At 35.9% G+C, this 18,962-nt stretch overlaps 1 protein-coding gene across 1 annotated transcript; it reads right to left on the bottom strand.

Annotated features, from left to right (window-relative positions):
- Positions 1–2,116: 2,116 nt before the first annotated feature.
- LOC129281892 (uncharacterized) lies at positions 2,117–18,466 on the bottom strand. Its single transcript, XM_054917822.2, has 15 exons — positions 18,313–18,466; positions 16,572–16,732; positions 15,691–15,837; positions 15,254–15,314; positions 14,170–14,335; positions 13,368–13,565; positions 12,725–12,992; positions 11,668–11,864; positions 10,175–10,343; positions 9,459–9,610; positions 8,712–8,922; positions 7,563–8,056; positions 6,531–6,679; positions 5,867–6,071; positions 2,117–5,181 (listed from the first exon to the last, which is right to left on the bottom strand). The coding sequence occupies exons 2-15, from the start codon at positions 16,693–16,695 to the stop codon at positions 4,930–4,932; spliced, it is 2,793 nt and encodes a 930-aa protein (XP_054773797.2). The 5' UTR covers positions 16,696–16,732; positions 18,313–18,466; the 3' UTR covers positions 2,117–4,929.
- Positions 18,467–18,962: the final 496 nt, after the last annotated feature.

Consider the following 18,962-nt stretch of genomic DNA (forward strand, 5'->3'; position numbering starts at 1 on the left):
TAATTTCTTTTATAATTCTTTCTTTCTCTTTCTGAATTCTTTCTTTCTTAATTCTTATTTTTTTCTTTCTTTCGTTCTTTTTATTTTTCCGGTGAAATCTGACAGGCATGCAAGCAAGCTAGCGTCGCGGGGGTGCAGCGCTGCATATATATCCGCCCCCCCCCCCCCCCGCCTGATCGAGTGAACAATAATTTGTTTTACTCGCTTTAACTATTTCTTCAATCATTAATTCAAATTCCCTCCTCCCCATGCAAGCTGCTCCTTATTTTTTTTCTTAATTATTTTTTTCTTTCGCCCTTTATAAAGATCCCCCCTTTAGTTTAATTGACTTATATAGTTTCCTACAAAAATACGGAGCCTGGTTGTTTTTCGTTTTAGGATCATCATGATAAGTGGTCCGTTGGTTCAATTAAATTATTTCCCCAAGTTCGAATATGCTACATAAGCTCGGATTTTTTTTTTCAATGACAGAAAGAAGTGTTACCAAGACTTTTTTATGAAAAAAGGTCTCCTTTAATTTATTGATCCGATCAATTGCATTTTGTTGTTCTGTAATTTCAACAATAAAGTTAAAATATTCGTTATAATTGTATAATGTTTATCGATCTATTCCTCCAATATGTGTCTTTTAGTTTAATATAACAATTATAATAATGATAAATAACAATAATAATGGGCAAATTATATACCGAGCCCCTGCATGTGGGACGTTCACGAAATTTTCTGTCTCTGATTTCTTGTTCTTTTGACATTCTGTAATGTTCTTAAATGACCATCATGATTTGGTCATTAAATAAAACTTGAGAAAAATTGAGGTTGGAGTACGTTCAAAAAGGTTGATAAAGGTTGATGAACTGAAGTGGCTACCCTGGGTAAATATCCCTTTATTATTATTATTATTTTATGGAATTGCCCGATAATGATAGTATGATAATGATAATGATGATAATAATAATAATAATCATAATAATATAAATAATAATAACAACAATAATAATAATTATAGTTTTAATAATAATAATAACAATAATAATAATGATAATGATAATCTAATAATAATAATAATAATATTAATAATGATAGTAATAATAATAATAATAATAATAGTATAATAATAATAACCTCCTCTCTTTACAGGTAACATCAAGCCAGGGGGTGGGGCAGAGTAATGTGTATAAGGCGGGGCTCCATAGTGCTGCAAGGTGGGCAATGAGGAAACAATTATTTTGAGTTTGTGGAATATATATAATACACTTTAGGGAAATTTGCAATTAAAAAAGCGAGAACATTTTTTTTCATGAGAAAAATAAAACAAAGCAATGCAAAACATATGACAAATTTATTATTGGGAGGGAATAGTTGTTTTTACAAATAATGATAATCATTATTGTGCCTGTACATGTATGTTCCTATTCAGATAATTGCCATTATTAGCAGGATTTAAATTATTACCATCATCATCTTCATCATCATCGTCACCATCGTCATCATCACATGACCTTGAGAAGCAGGGGTGCTGAAGAACCTTCATTTTGTAATGAAACCTTTTTGGTTATTTTTGCTCTTCAATTTTTACCTGGACCAAAATCACCTTTATTTTGTAGCGAACCCTTTATTTTTTATTTTTTGGGGGGCTTGTCAAATTTATTACCGCCCCCCCCCCCCCCCCTGTGAAAAAAATCACTTCCCAGGGCCCTGCATCGTCATCATCATCATCACAGAGTCCGGGAAGCAATATTGAAGAGGGGGTGCATGCTGGTTTGGAAAAATAATTGATAGTAATAAAAAGGTTTATACTTCAAAATGAAGATTATTTTGGTCAAACTTCTACATTTTAGCATACCGACCTGATTTCCAGCTTAATTCCAGGGGATGCTGCCTATGGTGTTTACGCAGCACCCCCGCTGCTTCCCAGGGCTATGCAATATCATCATCACCATAACAACCATCACTATCACAAAAATTTTCATAACTATCATGAATATAAGTAGGCCTATTATTGATTTCCATTCATCATTCAACTTGGGATTGTAAAAGCAGTTTGGGGCAATGTACTGGTGGTGCCTATAGGGATATGTATGCCATAAGAACAGAATACATCATATAACACACGGTGTCATGACAAATAACACTGAAATTTTTATTTCAATCAAATCTTACATTTCATCAATATTCCGAAAATGAGTGGAAGAAAAATATAAAGTCTTCTAACATACACCAATATACAGCTTGAAGAGCACTTAATACATACTGGGTGATTTCAAGTCCAGTTTTGGCCTTGGTGTTAGTGTTGAAATTTGGATGCTTACCCAAGCTCCAAAACTTATTCAGAGTTTGTAAAACTGATCCAGATCACATTATTGACATCTCAACAACTAGTGAGTGACTTTTTAGGATCATCTTCATGTTATGTTTGGTGTAATACTCATGTAAAAATTGACCTAAGACCAACACCAAAAGGTCAACACTGAACTTGAAATCACCCATTGAGTAGGAAAAATATCTCCATAATACAATTGTAGGTATAGGACGGATAATTTCAATATTTGAACAGATATACTTGCTAGAAAAATACTGAATTTTCAGTTGGTATCGAAATTTATATAGATGTATATGGTATGTTATCAACGAAAAGACTCACATATTATATTAAACATCCTTCTATACACACTGACAATGAAATTGCATATAGATTTTGGTGATGCCTTTGAATACTTGAAAAAATATTTGCATAGCCTTCTAAATACCACAAATGAGAACCGAATCTTTAAAATGACTTGCTACCACATGTGATGGCAAGATATTTTATCTTTTCAAGTAGATTTAACCATCATGGTAACTTATCAAATTATAAAGTCGACAAGGTGACTAGAGGTATCTTGTCAAGTTCACCTCTAAAAAAATATATTTTGGCGATGACATGTAATTTTTGAGAAATCACCTTGACAAGATATCCCAAGTGGCCATGTTGACTCACAGGGTTATAAGGACGACTTGATAAAGATATTAAGTAGATTCAACAAGATAAAATATCTTAACAATTAATAAAGTAGAAAAACGCTTTAAAGTTTCCATAGGTGAGCTGACATATAGGCACTAGGTAATGTCGGACGGTGGAAAATGCAGCTGAAACAATTGAAATGCAGTGAATATTCATATATTACACAATAAATATGATACATAAATATAAAAACTTTGTTATTATTAATTACTAGTCCATATTTTTCTCTATGATGGTAGAATTACACACAAATATGAATTTCCAATATAATATATTCTGCATAGTACAGACCATAAGCTGCTGACACATCATGCATATTACATACAGTAATTAAATTATCCACCTATCCGAATAAAGGTGTACTTTTATAGTAAAATATATCATATTTTCATGCACTTCTGCATACATAGATCAGTTTTGTATGTACACACATATTTCACACTTCTTTATACATTTTTTTTTATACAGGTCATTAATATGGGAATGAGTTTTAAAGATCTGGAATATAAATACATATATATGAACATGTATGTGTAAAGTTAAATATACAGTGTACACTCAGAATTGAAGCTGTCAAAATGATTACTGACATGAATATTAACACATCAGCCCCAACCCTTACCTTCCTCAACAAAAAAACAAAGAGGAATACAGTTTGACAAAAATAAAACAATGTTTGAGAATGCAATTAGAATTAAGAGAATAAATGGACTACAGAGAAAAGGGCATATTAAACAAGGATTTTTTTTCAATGACAGAAAGAAGTGTTACCAAGACTTCTTTATGAAAAAAGATCTCCTGTAATTTCTCATTCTAATTCATTGATCCGATCAATTGCAACTATGGACAGCCAGCAACGTCAACATCTAAAATACATGTTTGTTCAAAATATTTTCAAAAAATTATATATATTCATACATTCACTGTTTTCTGGACAATTCAGTATGCTCCTCTTTGTTTACAAAGGATATTGAGCAAATTTCCTGAAGAAAAATTATGACACTGATGGACTTCCATATACTTGAGATTGATCAGATCGATCGTAACTCTTTGTAAGACGGGGCCCAGACATTTTTGTTGCCTTTAATGACCGACTGATATCGCAAACTTAGTAATATCCCTATTGCTTCAAACAAGAAGTAAAGGCAGTTGAAAAAACACTAAAACCCATTTCTACTGTTTGATGAAAAGTCAAACTTGTCAATTTTCTTTTAATTGATCTCATTTTCGTATTTATATGGATTTGAAACTATACATATACCTACCAGTGTGCATGAGAGAGAAACACAATCTTTCCTTGCAAAAGTTTCACAGCCTTATTTGAATGAAGTTCAAAATTACTTTTCCTTCTGTGCTACTTTACATGGAAATAAATGAAATAAGTAAAATGCTTAACTTACTTCCAAGGACATACAAAAATGTTACTCTCTTCCCTTTTGGAATATTTGTAATGTTATTTATACTTGTCTATTAAAGCAGAAACCATTTATAGTCTGAATAGTTCATATATCTTAATGCACAATGGTGTACACAGATGCAACCCCTTTCCCACAAAAAAAATCAATATTATTAAAATTCATCTGGCAGAAAACTATATATTTTCTGAAGAGTTCATGCATCTTACTTCACAATGATTACATGGATGCAACCCATTCCCACTTTGAAAAATTCAATGAATTATCTTTAGAGTTGCCTAGCAGAAAAGAATTCATGGTCTGAAGAGTTCGCATATCTTAATTTCACAAGGATATACACATATATAACCCTTTCTCACTATGAATATTCAAATGTTATTAAGATTTGTTTAGCAAGAATCCATTCAGTCTGAAGAGTTCACATATCTTCATTCAGAAGGATGTGCACAGATGTAACCCCTTTCTCACTTTGAATAATCCAATGTTATATACATTCATCTAGCACAAAATCATTCATGGTCTGAAGAGTTCAATATTTGCTTTCTTGTAGATTAAATCACAGAAGGAGCAATAGTCCACATCAGTCTTCAAACCAATCACGATCTCAAATTTTTTCCAAAGGACGTCGAGTTCGACTTCGTTGACCAGTGATCCGAGCTCGAGTTCGCTAAGGACACGACGGAACTGCGACTGGGAGACGGTGCCGTTGTGGACTCTGTCATAGTCCTCAAAGAGTGGATAAAGCTGAATGCGTCCCTTGTGGACCTGAAAGTAATAAATTTGATTTACAGTTTCGATTAATTTCACAGAAGTATTTCAAACATGATACAGATACATTGGCAAATATATAGCATAAATATGATACCTATATTTACAATCTCCAAATTGGGAGATAACCATGACTTTTGCAAGTAGGCCTATCTATTGCGCCAATGAATTCTGTGCTATATTCATGTTGCTTGTTAAGTATCAAAATGACGGCAAAGAAAGCAAATTATACGAGAATATGATCAGGTTGTCTTTTTCTATCCCTAACCAGGAAGTACCGAGGAATATGTTAACCCATCGCCTACGTACTGGAACCGGGTGATCCATGAACAAAGACCAGATGGGAATCACATATGGTAGCAGTCAATGGATTAACATAGAGTCCCCAGTTTTCCGCGCTGAATATTACGTTTAGGATTCCATAGAACACTGAATTGGCATTCAAGAAAACAGAAAACTGGGTTTTCTATGTTAAGCCCAAAATGTTGGTTAGATTGTGGCCGAGTATTGTCGGATCATAGCTGAACAGGCTTTTATGTTACAGGCACACCAACAAAACTGTCCCCGCCCTGGCAAAAGCTTTCACATTGTTACCAATGACATACCATCAGTCAGAATGGAGTCAGTTTCGTTGGTGTGACAATGGCACAGCGTAAGAGGGGGGTGGGGTTAGATGTTTTACCTTTTGTGCAAGTCTTTCGACAGTGTTTGCAAGAATATTCTCTTCTACTGACGTGAGTACGTTCTTCTCCACCTGAACAGCTGGTTTGAACTGCTCCGGCGTGATGAGAGGATCCTTTTCCAGGTTCTTCAACGTGAAGATACTCTCTACGTGATCACTGAATAGAAGCCATTCCACGAATTTGGGATCGCTTGGTGACTGGAACCTGTTAAAGATATAAACGTAAAAGAATTTAAAATTTACTTCATTTCATTAATATTATGTCAGTTCTGAAATTGGAAAAAAAAAAGAATTTCACCTAAAAAGGTACATTGTTTCAAGAATTTCAAGAAAAAAATTCATTGTGATCCAATCCTGCATGCTAAAAAGTAACGATACAGTAAAATTTTATCCAATTTATTTCCATAAACATCATCACTCAAGTGTTGCATTGTCCTGATGAAAAACTACTATACTAAAACTAATGCTTGAAAATTACTTAATTTTGCTAATTCTAATCTGCTGGTGATGAAATTTCAGGCATTGTTCTGGTATGACTTTACTCTATACATTTATTAAATTATTAAAGGCTTTAGCATACTGAAGCAATCTGGATTTTTGTCTAAAATTACAATAAAAACACAATCGTGATGGATAATTTCTGGGGTGATAACTGAAAACTTACGTTCTGATGAGGATGTCTACTTCTGAGGGTTGCAGACCAAGACCGGCATTGTCCAAGGAGCGTCTGAAATTCTCAGTAAGCATACGACCCGTACGAAGCTTGTCATAGTTGCGCATGAACTCATGCACCCTCATTCTTTCCTTCATTACCTGGAGAAAACAAGCAGAGAATAATGATGCTAAATACAGTATAAAAATCAAATCGGAATGGTGTGTATTCCAAAAGAAGGAATAAACCACAGTGAGTGATATTTGGATGATTAAACTTAGGCTACCCTACTCTAAGCTAGAATTCTATACCTCACTTCTATGGAATGCTGGGTTTCATAAAACTTCTTCAATATCATTCATGGCAAAGATAATGTACTTGTTTTTCACAAAAATTCATTTATACTCTTGTTATTTTCCAATTCTTCTAATTTCACAACACAATTATTTTTTTTTTAACAGGATTAGAATAATCCTGGTTTTTCCTAAAAATTCATTATACTCTTTGTTATTTTCCAATTCTTCTCATTTCACAATGCAATTTTTGTTTTACAACAGGATTAGAATAATTTCTACTTGGTAAATGAGTTGACAACTGGCACCCCATAAAAGTGTGGTCTAAGTTGACCCAGGGTTAAATAAACCATGCATGGTTATCTGAATACCAACCAACAGGATAGATTTAAAAGAAAGTAATTTTTATCAGAAGCCTGAGCAAAACAAAATATCTGAATTTTTTTGTTCTTTCTTTGTTATATAAAACCTATTTGCCTTTTAAGGTATCCCCACCCCTGAACAACAATTGTAGAAACAGTGATTTTCCATTTCAAATAATTGTCTCTTCTGTTCTGGAAATTTATAATACAGTTTCAAACTTGATCTGAAATGGAAATTCTGTTTAGAATTTATACAGCAAAAACATACATTATATTTTTCAAAGGTAGATTCAATCAATTTTTACACAACAAGTAAAGAACAGAGTTTTCACTTTGATTTACCAGTAAACGGAAAATCACTGCCCCTGCAATTTCTCTCATATACCTACCTTAGTCTTAACCTTCTCCATGATACTCTCTGCATCCTTGAGAGGGTTCTTCTCAAGGGATACCGTCCTGTTGTTCACCAACTCAAGATCCTGCAGACGTTGGACATACTTCAGTTCCTGTTGAGGTTTCGGCTGGAGTTCCTCCAGGAACCTCGTGTAGTTGAACCCCATGTTGTTGGTGTACTTGGCCTCCAGAACGAGCATCTCGTCTTCGGAAGCATTCAGGCCGAGGTAGAACAGGCACTGACGGAACTGGTTCTTGGTGACAATCCCCATGTTGTGATTGTCGAAATCCTCGAAGCAAGGCTTGAGCAGGACGCGCCGTTGCTCCACGCGCTCCCTCATGCGGTTCATGGCTTCCTCGAAGGTGATGTGCACCTCACCCGGTGCCAAGCTCCAGTCTGTTGTGCCTGGTTTGTCCATCAAGAACTGTTCGGTAGGGATCACGGTGCTGGTCGGGGTTTTCTCCAGATTCGGAACCACTTGAGTGAAAACTGCATGCCAAGGGAAAAGGGCACAAATGTACAGGTCAGGCCATGTGTGATTAAACACAATGGTAGAATATACATTCTTCAAGAAATGAAGTGCTCTCAGGGTTACCAGCCCTACATCATGAACCTACATGTAATAATCCTTCCCATCAATGGTATATTCAATGGTATTCATGATTTATGTTTGGGTGTAGGGCACATTACCACGCAGAACGGTTTTCAAAGTGGAGGGCTGACCATGCAAAAAATCACATTCATATGGTCATTTTTACGTTTTTGTTCACGGTTTCGGAAAAAAGTGGAGGGGGCTGAAGTCCCCCCAGCCCCCCCCCCCCCGCTTATGCTGCCCAGTTATCACTACCTTTGATAGTAGAGATTACTGGTCAAGTTTAAAACAATGGGGTCATGATGAGGCATTTTCATGTAACAGGATTGGAGTTTCAAGTAAGTATACTCTGCTCTAGGTCACGAGAGCAGAGCTCTTTCAAATCTCACAATCTGAGGTGTTTACAACACAAACAAATTTGTACTATGGTTACATGTTCTGTGAATATTTTATTCAACTCCACTAACTTCATTAAATACTTTACACGTTCAATATTTCATACTAATGCACTCATGCCTCAGTCACAATTTTTCTAAATTGACCAAACCATACCTGTTTCAATATCCTTCTCAAAGTTCTGCCAAAGAACAGCATCTGGGTCAGTGGGGTCTGCATAGGTCTCACTGAGAGCTTTGAACTGGGGCTCAGTCATGTTGAACTGACCTAGAGCACTCAGTCCCATGGCACTTAGACCCATACGGAACTTGCTTCGTGGAATGGACCTCTCCCTTAGGGGGTCAAAGTCCTGGAAGTATTCACAAACCTGTGACGAAACATCAGAAATTATTTTTAGTACCTAATCTCGGGATACAGAATGCATTGTTAATGTGATCATCATCATCACTAGTATTTATCATCACCATCATTATCATCAACATCATTGTCTTGGACACATCATTCCAATATTTTACAGTAAATGTTCTATCACCAGCTAACATACAAGGTACTGAATATGCAAGATGGAAAGATCAGCCAACCTAAAGTGCTCGGTTGGCTAGATATTCACATTGGAAAAACACGTTTCTGACTGCAGGGGTGGATCCAGCCAGGCTAGTTAAATACTATAATAATGTGACATGCACTATATAAGAATTGCATTGATAATATTATTATGACAATTATATTGTTTCTACACAACTGTGGGCCTGCCCTATTAAAAAGCATGGTGTCTGACTGACTGCAAGTCAAAAATTTCTTTTGTAGAATTGAAATTCTCATTTCAATTGCAATCAAGTTTTTGAAAGCACTCCTCTCTCAATACAAACACATACAAAATAATTTAATGAAATGGATTCTTACTCGTATTCTGTTAGCGAGAATATGATGCCTGATACGAGCCACAAGCTCTGCGACATCAACGTTGCTTGAATCGATTGGTTTGTCAGCTGTTGGAGTCTTGGGCCTTCTCTTAGGTTTATCACCGCTCTTATCAGTCGTAAAGCCAATGTATTCTGATATGAAAGATAAAGCAAGTTAGGGTCAATACACAAAAATGCCATGTTCTCACTTGTAGAAATAAGTAAACACAGATATTTATGTAACATTCATCTGATTTATTGTAAATTATTGGAACATTCATAGTCATTAGTTTTTTCCATATTCACAGAATATAATTGAAAATATTTCTAGCTTCTGTAAAAAAAAAGATTTGCTGATGAATCAGTGCCCGATCTTACAAAGAGTTACGAGTCACAGCTATGGAAAGCCAGCAATGTCAACATGTAAAATGCATTCTTGTTCAAAATATTTTCTAGATATGATGTATATTTATACATCCGTCATTTTCTTGAAAATTCAGTGTGCTTCTCATATTTTACACCGGACATTGTGCAAATTTCTTGTAAAACAAATTATGACAGTGATGGATTCCAATCATAGTTGAAGTTGATCAGATTGATCGGATCGATCGTAACCCTATGTAAGGGGCCCAGATCTCTACTGTTTATGATTTGTGTTATATTTGGCTTTCCATAGTTCATAGTTCTACAACTGTAGGCCACAGATGCCAAACAAACCTTTATCGACAGCCTGCACGAAGGCTGGGTAGCTGATTGTATCCTTGGTGGTGGGGTCTTCAAACTTTCGACAGAGAATCTCAAAATCTTCCTTGCCGACGTTAAGAGACAAGAAGTGGAGCATCCTTCCAAACTGAATCTTTGTCATGTTGCGGGTGTAGGCTTTGCTCTGCACGAAGGAAAGTGCACAATAAAGCAATGTGATTAGAGCAAAATTGAGGATCTCTTTAAGCTATGGTCTTTGCTTTACATTTATATGGTAGATCATTTAACTTGATGCCTAGTATTATTTCAATGAAAATTGAGGCCTATTTCACAAATGACTTATGATTATTAAAACTCTATTACTATTGTTACTACTAAGGTGACAGTTAAGGCTCAGAAGCCAACCATGGTAAACTTGTTAATGTGAATTTGAGCTCATAAAATCTGAGGCAAATATATGTACGACACATCCCCTCCATATTTCTTACTCTGTTGCATTCCTTTATTCAAAGCTTGAATAAGGAGCAATGAATACCATACAGCAAACTCCAAATTATAAAGACCATACGGGACAATAGTGAGTAACACATAAGAGAAAGTGAACCGAATCACAAAGACCACATGGGGAGACAAGAAAAGGGGTCATTATGAGCATGTAGTCCGGACTGACAGGTTCCTTCATTAAACGTTTGTGGTCTGAGGATGGGCTCTCCTTCTGTGTAAGTGGTCACTTAATCACATTTGACCCTGTCACACGGTAGGAAGGAATTCTTAAGAATGCTCAAGTGCTCGATTATGGTAGCCACACTAAAGCCGGGGATAGAAGCATGCAGGAACATTGTATTAAGCACTATATAGATGAAGCAGATATCATTATTATTATTATCACTGCTAACATTTAAAGGGATGGTCCGGGCTGAAAATATTCATATTTTAATATATAGAGTAGAATTCACTGAGCAAAATGCCGAAAATTTCATCAAAATCGGACAACAAATAATAAAGTTATTGAAGTTTAAAGTTTAGCAATATTTTGCGAAAACAGTCGTCATGAATATTCATTAGGTGGGCTGATGATGTCACATCTCCACTTTCTGTTTTCTTATGTTATTACATAAAATCATAATTTTTTCATTATTTCATACTTGTATGAATAATATGTCTCCCTTATAATGAAATAAGTTGCAGCAGTAAATATCTAATGCACTAAATCAGTTGTCAATCCATTTTTTCTAGTTCTTGGAGGAAAAAATTTGAATAAACCTAATTTCATATAATAAAATACAAAAGAACAAGTGGGGATGTGACATCATCAGCCCCCCTAATGAATATTCATGACGACTGTTTTCACAAAATATTGCTAAACTTTAAAATTCAATAACTTTGTTATTTGTTATCCGATTTTCATGAAATTTTCGGCATTTTGCTCAGTGAATTCTACTCTATTTATTAAGCTATAAATACTTTCAGCCCGGACCATCCATTTATTAGTGGTTAATCTATTTTACCCTATCATAATCTTGGAAGTACTGTATCATCATCAGCCTCCTCTTCTTCACATCTGCGGAGAGCCTGTCCAAGATGAAGTTCAACCTTTCTTCTTCCTTTGGCGAGTTCAACGTGTTTAGGGTTCTGGAGAGCTCTCCCCGTCGCGGGCGATAAACCTCGGTGGTCGGCTTCTTCTCGAGATTAGGGTCGTTGAAAGCTGGAATAATTGGTTAAAATATGAATTTTATTTATGTTTTTATGACATATACAATTCTAATAATAATTGAAGAAGAAGAAGAGCTGAATTTATACAGCACTTTGTGCCAAAGGGTATAAAGCACAACTATTATTATCCCAGCTTTAGCTCGAGCTACCCTTTTATCAGTGGTGCTCAGTACATTCAAGGAATTTATCCTACCAGGTACCCATCCCCCCCCCCCAAATGGTCGAGTGCAGCACAATATGTATAAATTTCTTGCTGGACTATTTGTGCAGAAACACACAAGTGAACCTGATCCAATCACACTTAGACATTATTGAAAGAAATGCTGAGCCATCCCTTTATTACCTTTAACAGATCTCGACCAATTTTTGGTGTACAATTTGGTTGAGACCTCACACCCGACCATTGGCAAACCACATGCTGATTCCTATTCATATTTGCATGTACCCCCTGCAAACTTTGTTATAACAACAGTACACTGATACCTATACATGCATACCCCATTCCTCCTTTGTTTGGTGGTGGGTACGGTATAATGAATTATTTGGTGTTATCATCTGTGCTGCACTCGACCCAGGTGAGGTAAATGGGTACCGGCAGGAAGTAATTCCTCAAAAAGATGTGCGCACCAGAATCGGTAGAATAGCTTGGCCGGGGTAATATAGGAGCGCCTTGAGCACCTAGCAAGGTGGATACGTGCGCTATACAAATCCTATATTATTATTATTATCTTGTCCTGAATATCAATGAAGGAAGATGTAAGCTAAAACAATTTCTTTATTTTGAAGTCAAACCTTGCTTTATAGCTACCAGAATACCTCCTGATATTTCTTAATAACAAGACCCCATCTTACCATTTTCCATGAGATCACAGAATTCCTTGTAGTGCACCCTCCCGTCGGGTCTCTTGTAGTAATCGACAAGCTTCTGAACCTCGTCCCTCGTCAAGGTGACCTTGTTGCCCACGCACAGCAGCAGACCGCACTTGAACTGGTTCTCAGTGATGATGTAGCTCCGGAGCTTGTCGTGATCGCGGAAGAACTCCGGCGTACGGATGCCGTACTTGTGGATGGCTACTTGGATCTTGGCGAAGATTTGACTGAGTTCGTTGTCAGCTTCAATCTGTGGGTGAGGGTATGATTACATTTGTAAGCCATTAAATCAGGGAGCAATCAAACAAAAAATGACAATAAGGCTGCATTTGTACTTAATTTTGAAAGCAAAAGCATTTACACACTCACTTTGTTGAATTTGTGTGCAACTATTTTAGAGTTACAGGTTTTAGGCCTAGTTGCAATTAATCACATGACTCAACTCAATCTTTGGCACTAAACTTTTTGTGTGATTTTTAAAGCAAATTTTGTGACTCAAAAAAAGTGAATTCTTATCCTTTTATAAGGTGAAAATGCAACTTTTTTCAAAACAAATCCTCATGATTTCCACAATTTAAGGAAAATAGATAATATGGTTTAGACAGCAATACAGGACATATTTTACCTCTTTAGGAATGTTATAATTTGCAGGGGGTTTGCCTTCGAATAGCTTCTCTTCCATTCCTTCTTTAGCCTTTTCCACATCATTGTGAAAATTGAGATAGTTGCAGATGCCTTCTTTGGTTGGATCGCGATATCCTTTGGCCAAGAGCTTCACGTCATCTTCGCTGATTCCAGGTGGATATGGAAAACTACGGAAGAACTGTCACAATGAAAGATAGAGGAGGATTTATTTATCGTAAATTTTTCTTTTGACTTCCTTGGTAGGATCACAATAGTGTTTAGCTAAGAACTTGTATAGCAGACGAATACAGAAAAACTGTGACAATAAAATATACGGGATGGGAAATATCAGTTTTATCTTTTTTATTTATTTTTTTTGCTGAGATCTTTACAGTAATTAGCCATGAACTAACATGAGGGCAAAGAAAACTAAATATAATCAATTTACCAAGGAATGAATACGAAATTTTAAAAAAGCAATGTTCACAATAGTTTTACTTTCGATGTGTAATTATATTGTGCAGTTAAATCTATACAAGCGAAATCAAAACCTCAAAAACAACTGGTTAAATTCACATAAAGACAATTCTGAAATTCATGGGTAACTTGTTCATTGCTTTGAACTAAATATCAAAGTAGGGAATAATTTTATACATGTACATTTATAGTAAGAATCAAAGTAAAATGTGATTAAAGTTCTTAGTGCAGAATTCTGTCCCTACCAGAGAAAAGTCTACCAACAACCCTATGCAGATTATCAAATTGTTTTGTTGCTACAGTAATTAACATCTATATTACTATACCTGAGGTTCTGTTATGATGCCCTTGTTATGCTTGTCAAAATCCTCATAACAGCTCCGAATGGTAATCTCATGGTATTTGTAATAAGGGGCAATTTGTTGAATCATGGCCGTGATGCGGTTCTGTGACGCAGGGCTTAGTGGTCGGATGGTCCGAGACGTTCCAAGACTGAAGTGTAAAGTATAATTGGTAGAAACATGACGTTTTAAATGTGAAAAGAAATGCACTACATACATGTTCAAGTTTAACTACGTGAATATTAATCATCCCAGTACAGCTTCCTGTATGAGCTGCTAAAAAGATTACCACAATAAGTATCAAGAGCATGCAAGTCCTTAACAATAGGTTTAAAGGGAAATCCAGCCTTGGTGATAAAATGTTGTGTTGGGAAGGAGAAAAATAAATTAAACAGAATGGTGAAAGTTTGAAAGAAATCGGACAAGTAATAAGAAAGTTATAGCTGCTTTAAAATTGAGATCACTAATACTATGTAGATTTCAAATTGGCAACTGGGTAAGTAAATTATGACAAGGGGCAAGGACAACTTTCCCATAGGCCATGTACTTTATTATCAGGGATTTGTGGTTTTCTCCTAAGTTCCCATTCCCCTGGGGCAGTAATCTAAATATAACCCAGGTAGTATATTGTTTTATGTCCGCATGAAAGAAAAATATAATTTGAAATAAAACTTTTGGGAAAAATGACATTTTAGCCATAATATGTATTGGAGTACATGGAAGAGTAGTCCTTGCCTTACATCACTATGACATCCCATATGCGGCCAATTTGAAGTCTCCATGGGTATAGTGATTACCAATATTTACAACTGTTAAAAATTCATAACTTTTTTGTTGTTTGTCCAATATTGTTCAAACTTTCACCTATCAACTTGTCTGATTTTTCTTTTCCTTATAAAAACAAGTTTTTATTTGGGTTGGATTCCCCTTTAATTTGCAGATTATCTAATATACCATCCACGGCCAACAAGAGTTTTAATCAAACCGTCATCGTTATAAAAGTTCCACTGATTAATCTAACACTGCAATTTCAAGTTTGAAAGAAAAAAAAACAAAGACGATAACTTACATTTCTGGTGCCTTGATAATTTGTGTCTCTGGTCTTTTCTGTAGTTTATCTGGTTGAAATGCTGTAAAATAATAATTAAAATAACAGGGGACATAACATGACTATTTTCACTCAAAATGTAAGGGGAATATATCAGAGAAGTGACATTTAGTCAAAGCAGGACTCAAATTTTGAGATTTTCATAATTTCATGGCAAGGCCAATTTTCTACAGCATGGTTCTACATATATGTATGTATATCACAGCACAAATAGAGAAAAAAAAACGGTACAAAAAATATTTGGGCTATAAATGAGAGGGCTATTGATGCAAATCAGTAGACCTTGGATAAATTTAATCCCTATGAAAGCTTGAAGTTACAATGCATGTATTCAAAATGTAAATAGGATTTTAAAAATGATTTAGTGAGGGTTGTACTTAATGACAAAATTAACTTACTTCTTTCAATGACATCTGCAAACCTCTGGTAATTGACAAGATCGGTGCCATCCTTCCTAGATGCATATTTAGCAATGAGTGTTTCCTGAATATCTTCTGATAAGTTTAGATTGAATCCTTGGTCGAGACATCTTCGGAACTGAGCACCTATAATTGAGTTTCCAAAGAAGTATTTCATTATTACCAAAAACATCAATGTCATTATGATTTTATCCTCATCATTATCCTTATCATATAGGCCTACTTGTTATCACTATTTTTAGTTTTGATAACATTAGAAGAAAAAAATCATGAAAAATATGTAGGCTACACATGTATTTGTACATGTACACACAAACAAAGGCTTTTTGGAGGGGAGGTGAGTTCTTTCCAACTTACATGTATCTTCAGTTATTTTAGTGGAGACTTTTATATGATGTAGATGTTTCCTACTTGCTCTTCCAGAAAAAAATGGTAGGCCTATATCTCCTCTAATGCCGGGTTGGTTGTACCAATATTTAAATTTAAAAATTATTTGATAACTTAATCATATATCCATTCAATCTTTCCATCTTTCAGTCATCCAATTAAACAATAATAATCATTCAAACTTTCCAACTTTGAATCATTCATTCTTTTCATCATTAAATCACATGGTCATTCATCCTTCAACCTCAAATCTATTCAAGCATTCATTGTTTTCATTTTCTTTTTTAATTGAAATATGGTTTTATTTTTCATCTTATTCATGAGCACGGATGAGTCCAATTTTCAGTCAAGAATCTTTGCCTTACTCCTTAAAGACAAACCTAGTCTAATTTAAAATGATTATTTAAAAAGATACTGGACAACAAGAAAAATGCAAAAAAATGCAAGTTACATGTATGTTCATGGAAACTTACGTGTTACAAAGCCGGATCTTAAACTGTCAAAATCTTTGAAGAACTCTGCGACTCGGACCATCTTAGAGAGGACATAAGTCCGGATGTGGTCCTCCACCATTTCAGCAGCACCATTCTCGGGCATGTTGACGTCTAGCTTGCAATTAATGAGGAGCCGATTCCTAAAAAGAGGAAATGGTATGAAAAAAGGTTTAATAAAGCCATCAAGCCCAAGGGTCTATCGTATGGTGGTGTGACCTGGATCTGGATGTGTACACTGCTGGACCAATTGGTATGAATGCAGCGGGTGAGAGAGGGCACGGTGATATCTAGTCGTATCGTAGGTAGCTCTTTTCGATCTTTGACTTGAACACCTCTAGTGATGTGCTGTCTAGCTGTGTCAGGTGGGAGATGGTTCCAAGCCAGAGGGGTACTCACAAAAAAAAGATTGTTTTAATTGTTCAGTGTTTGTTGATTGAATAGTGTAACCTTTATTGTGGTTCACTACTTGTCTTTCTAAGATATTCTGTGCTTGAAAGTCATTAAATTTTTTTGTTTTGACTTTCCGTTTTGGCCTTGTTTTAGTCAAGAAATTCTCAATAGGAAGGGCTGGGACCAACCCCTCGACCACCTTGAAGAAGGAAGATAACTTCAGGACTTGTCGTCTTGAGGATAGTGTTGGCAGATTTAGCTTTTCTCTCATCTTCTTCAGGGTAGACCTGTGCAATGTCCTTCACACTTGAAGATTAATACAGGCAATTTGTGTGTCTGGTGTTTGTGCTGGACGGTGCAGCTGAGCAAAAATCAAATCACAGGTGCAAGTAAAAACAATGGCTGGCATTTTAGGCTGCCTGCATCACCATCATCAGTCTCTGCCGGAAGGACTCGACTGATGGGGGGAAATTACCTTAATTCCCATGTTACCTGATTTTGCGCATGGTCAAATATATCCTTTTGAGTCTGCTCCAAGAAAATATGATTTTCTTGATAAGCATCAAGAAATCGCCAGTTTGCAAGCAGAGGTCTCCAAATAAGTAAGTAAAATGTGGTACCAACCGAATTTATGGCACTTTAACCTCCATCTGATATCTTACCTTTGCTTGATTTCATTCCTAAAGCTTTGCAAAACGATCATGCACAAATTATTAAGGTCACACTTTTTTCAGCCAAGCGCGCGCTAGCCAACTGCCATGGAATTTTGAGATCACGATACCAGCGAAACCCTTGACCTACTTCCGTCAAGCGAATTTTACTTTCTTTGGGATCTTGCCTTCTGTCTGGTATATGATTTGATTATTTTGTGTGAACTCTGAGAAATTTTTGATTGAAAATCAACTTCATCATGACGTTCATCATAATTTTTAAAATGTGCGCAAATTACGGTCATGATGGTCACACAATTTTTTAATCATATCTTGAGAAAATTGAAAAATTTGAAAATCAATTGGTTGAATTGTTTTCCTCAACAAAATTTCGTGACCGTGATTCGTGACACAGCTATCTGATGATCCTGACCTGCCCCGACGACTCCAGTGCAGTGCAGTGCAAAGCCCCGGCCGTACGCCGCGCCGGATCGCTACCTGTTGCCACCCCGCTAGAGAAGGCGCTTATTTACCTCAAAACGCGCCTACACTTTCGCCGGCCTTCGTCACAAAACGGTAAATTATTTCGACTATATCGATTATGATTTAATTTTAATGAAATACTATGCAATTTCAGTATCTATTTGCATGCATACATAAAATATTTAATCGGAACATACCTGTTTTCCCGTTCTAATTGTATCCAATTGGTTCCCGTTTATTCACGTTCTAATGAGAGCTGCATGCAGAATTTTCGATGAACAAAGTTGTTTGCATGAGTTTCCCATAACAACTTCACAGCTGCCTTGCGCGCATGCGCATCTATCTAGCTGTATTTTGTCTATTCAGAACGCGTCGGCAATTCTACTGCAATTCCAAAAAATTTGCGATGGACATTGCCGTGGTTTTTTGTGGTTCCTGACTTTGCTACATCATAAAATTTTACAATTCTTTTTCAGTCATAAAGAAGAATGTCTACGCTTTATATTGATTATAATATCAATTTGACGCAAGTGTGATTTCTATGCAAAAATACGCTCGGTTTATTGACATATATTTATTGAAAAAATCCTTTTTTCTAAGCTAAATATCGGTCTTCAAAATATAAGTCTTATCTATAAAATAAGACCTATTTTGTGAGGAATAAACGATTCTAAGAGCAAAAAACACCGATCGGAAAGTTCGTCTTCACAGCTCATTACGTATGCATAACCACGGACGGCTATGCATGAATAAAATGGGCTGGGTCGGATGCTCGACGGACGGCATAATAAACTCTGTCTCTTCGATCCTTGGAAAAATCCTGTAATTCATACTTGTTTGTTTTATT

The sequence above is a fragment of the Lytechinus pictus genome, chromosome 18 (genome assembly GCF_037042905.1).
Source record: "Lytechinus pictus isolate F3 Inbred chromosome 18, Lp3.0, whole genome shotgun sequence".
NCBI lineage: Eukaryota > Metazoa > Echinodermata > Echinoidea > Temnopleuroida > Toxopneustidae > Lytechinus > Lytechinus pictus.

What these genes read in the sequence shown, in the direction of transcription:
- LOC129281892 (XM_054917822.2), bottom strand. Translation starts at nt 16,695, where the DNA reads ATGCCCGAGAATGGTGCTGCTGAAATGGTGGAGGACCACATCCGGACT. An exon ending in CTGTGATCTCATGGAAAATG is followed by an intron (nt 11,865 to 12,724) that starts GTAAGATGGGGT and finishes CAATTATTCCAG; the next exon opens with CTTTCAACGACCCTAATCTC. An exon ending in TGGAGAAGGTTAAGACTAAG is followed by an intron (nt 6,680 to 7,562) that starts GTAGGTATATGA and finishes TGTTTTCTCCAG; the next exon opens with GTAATGAAGGAAAGAATGAG.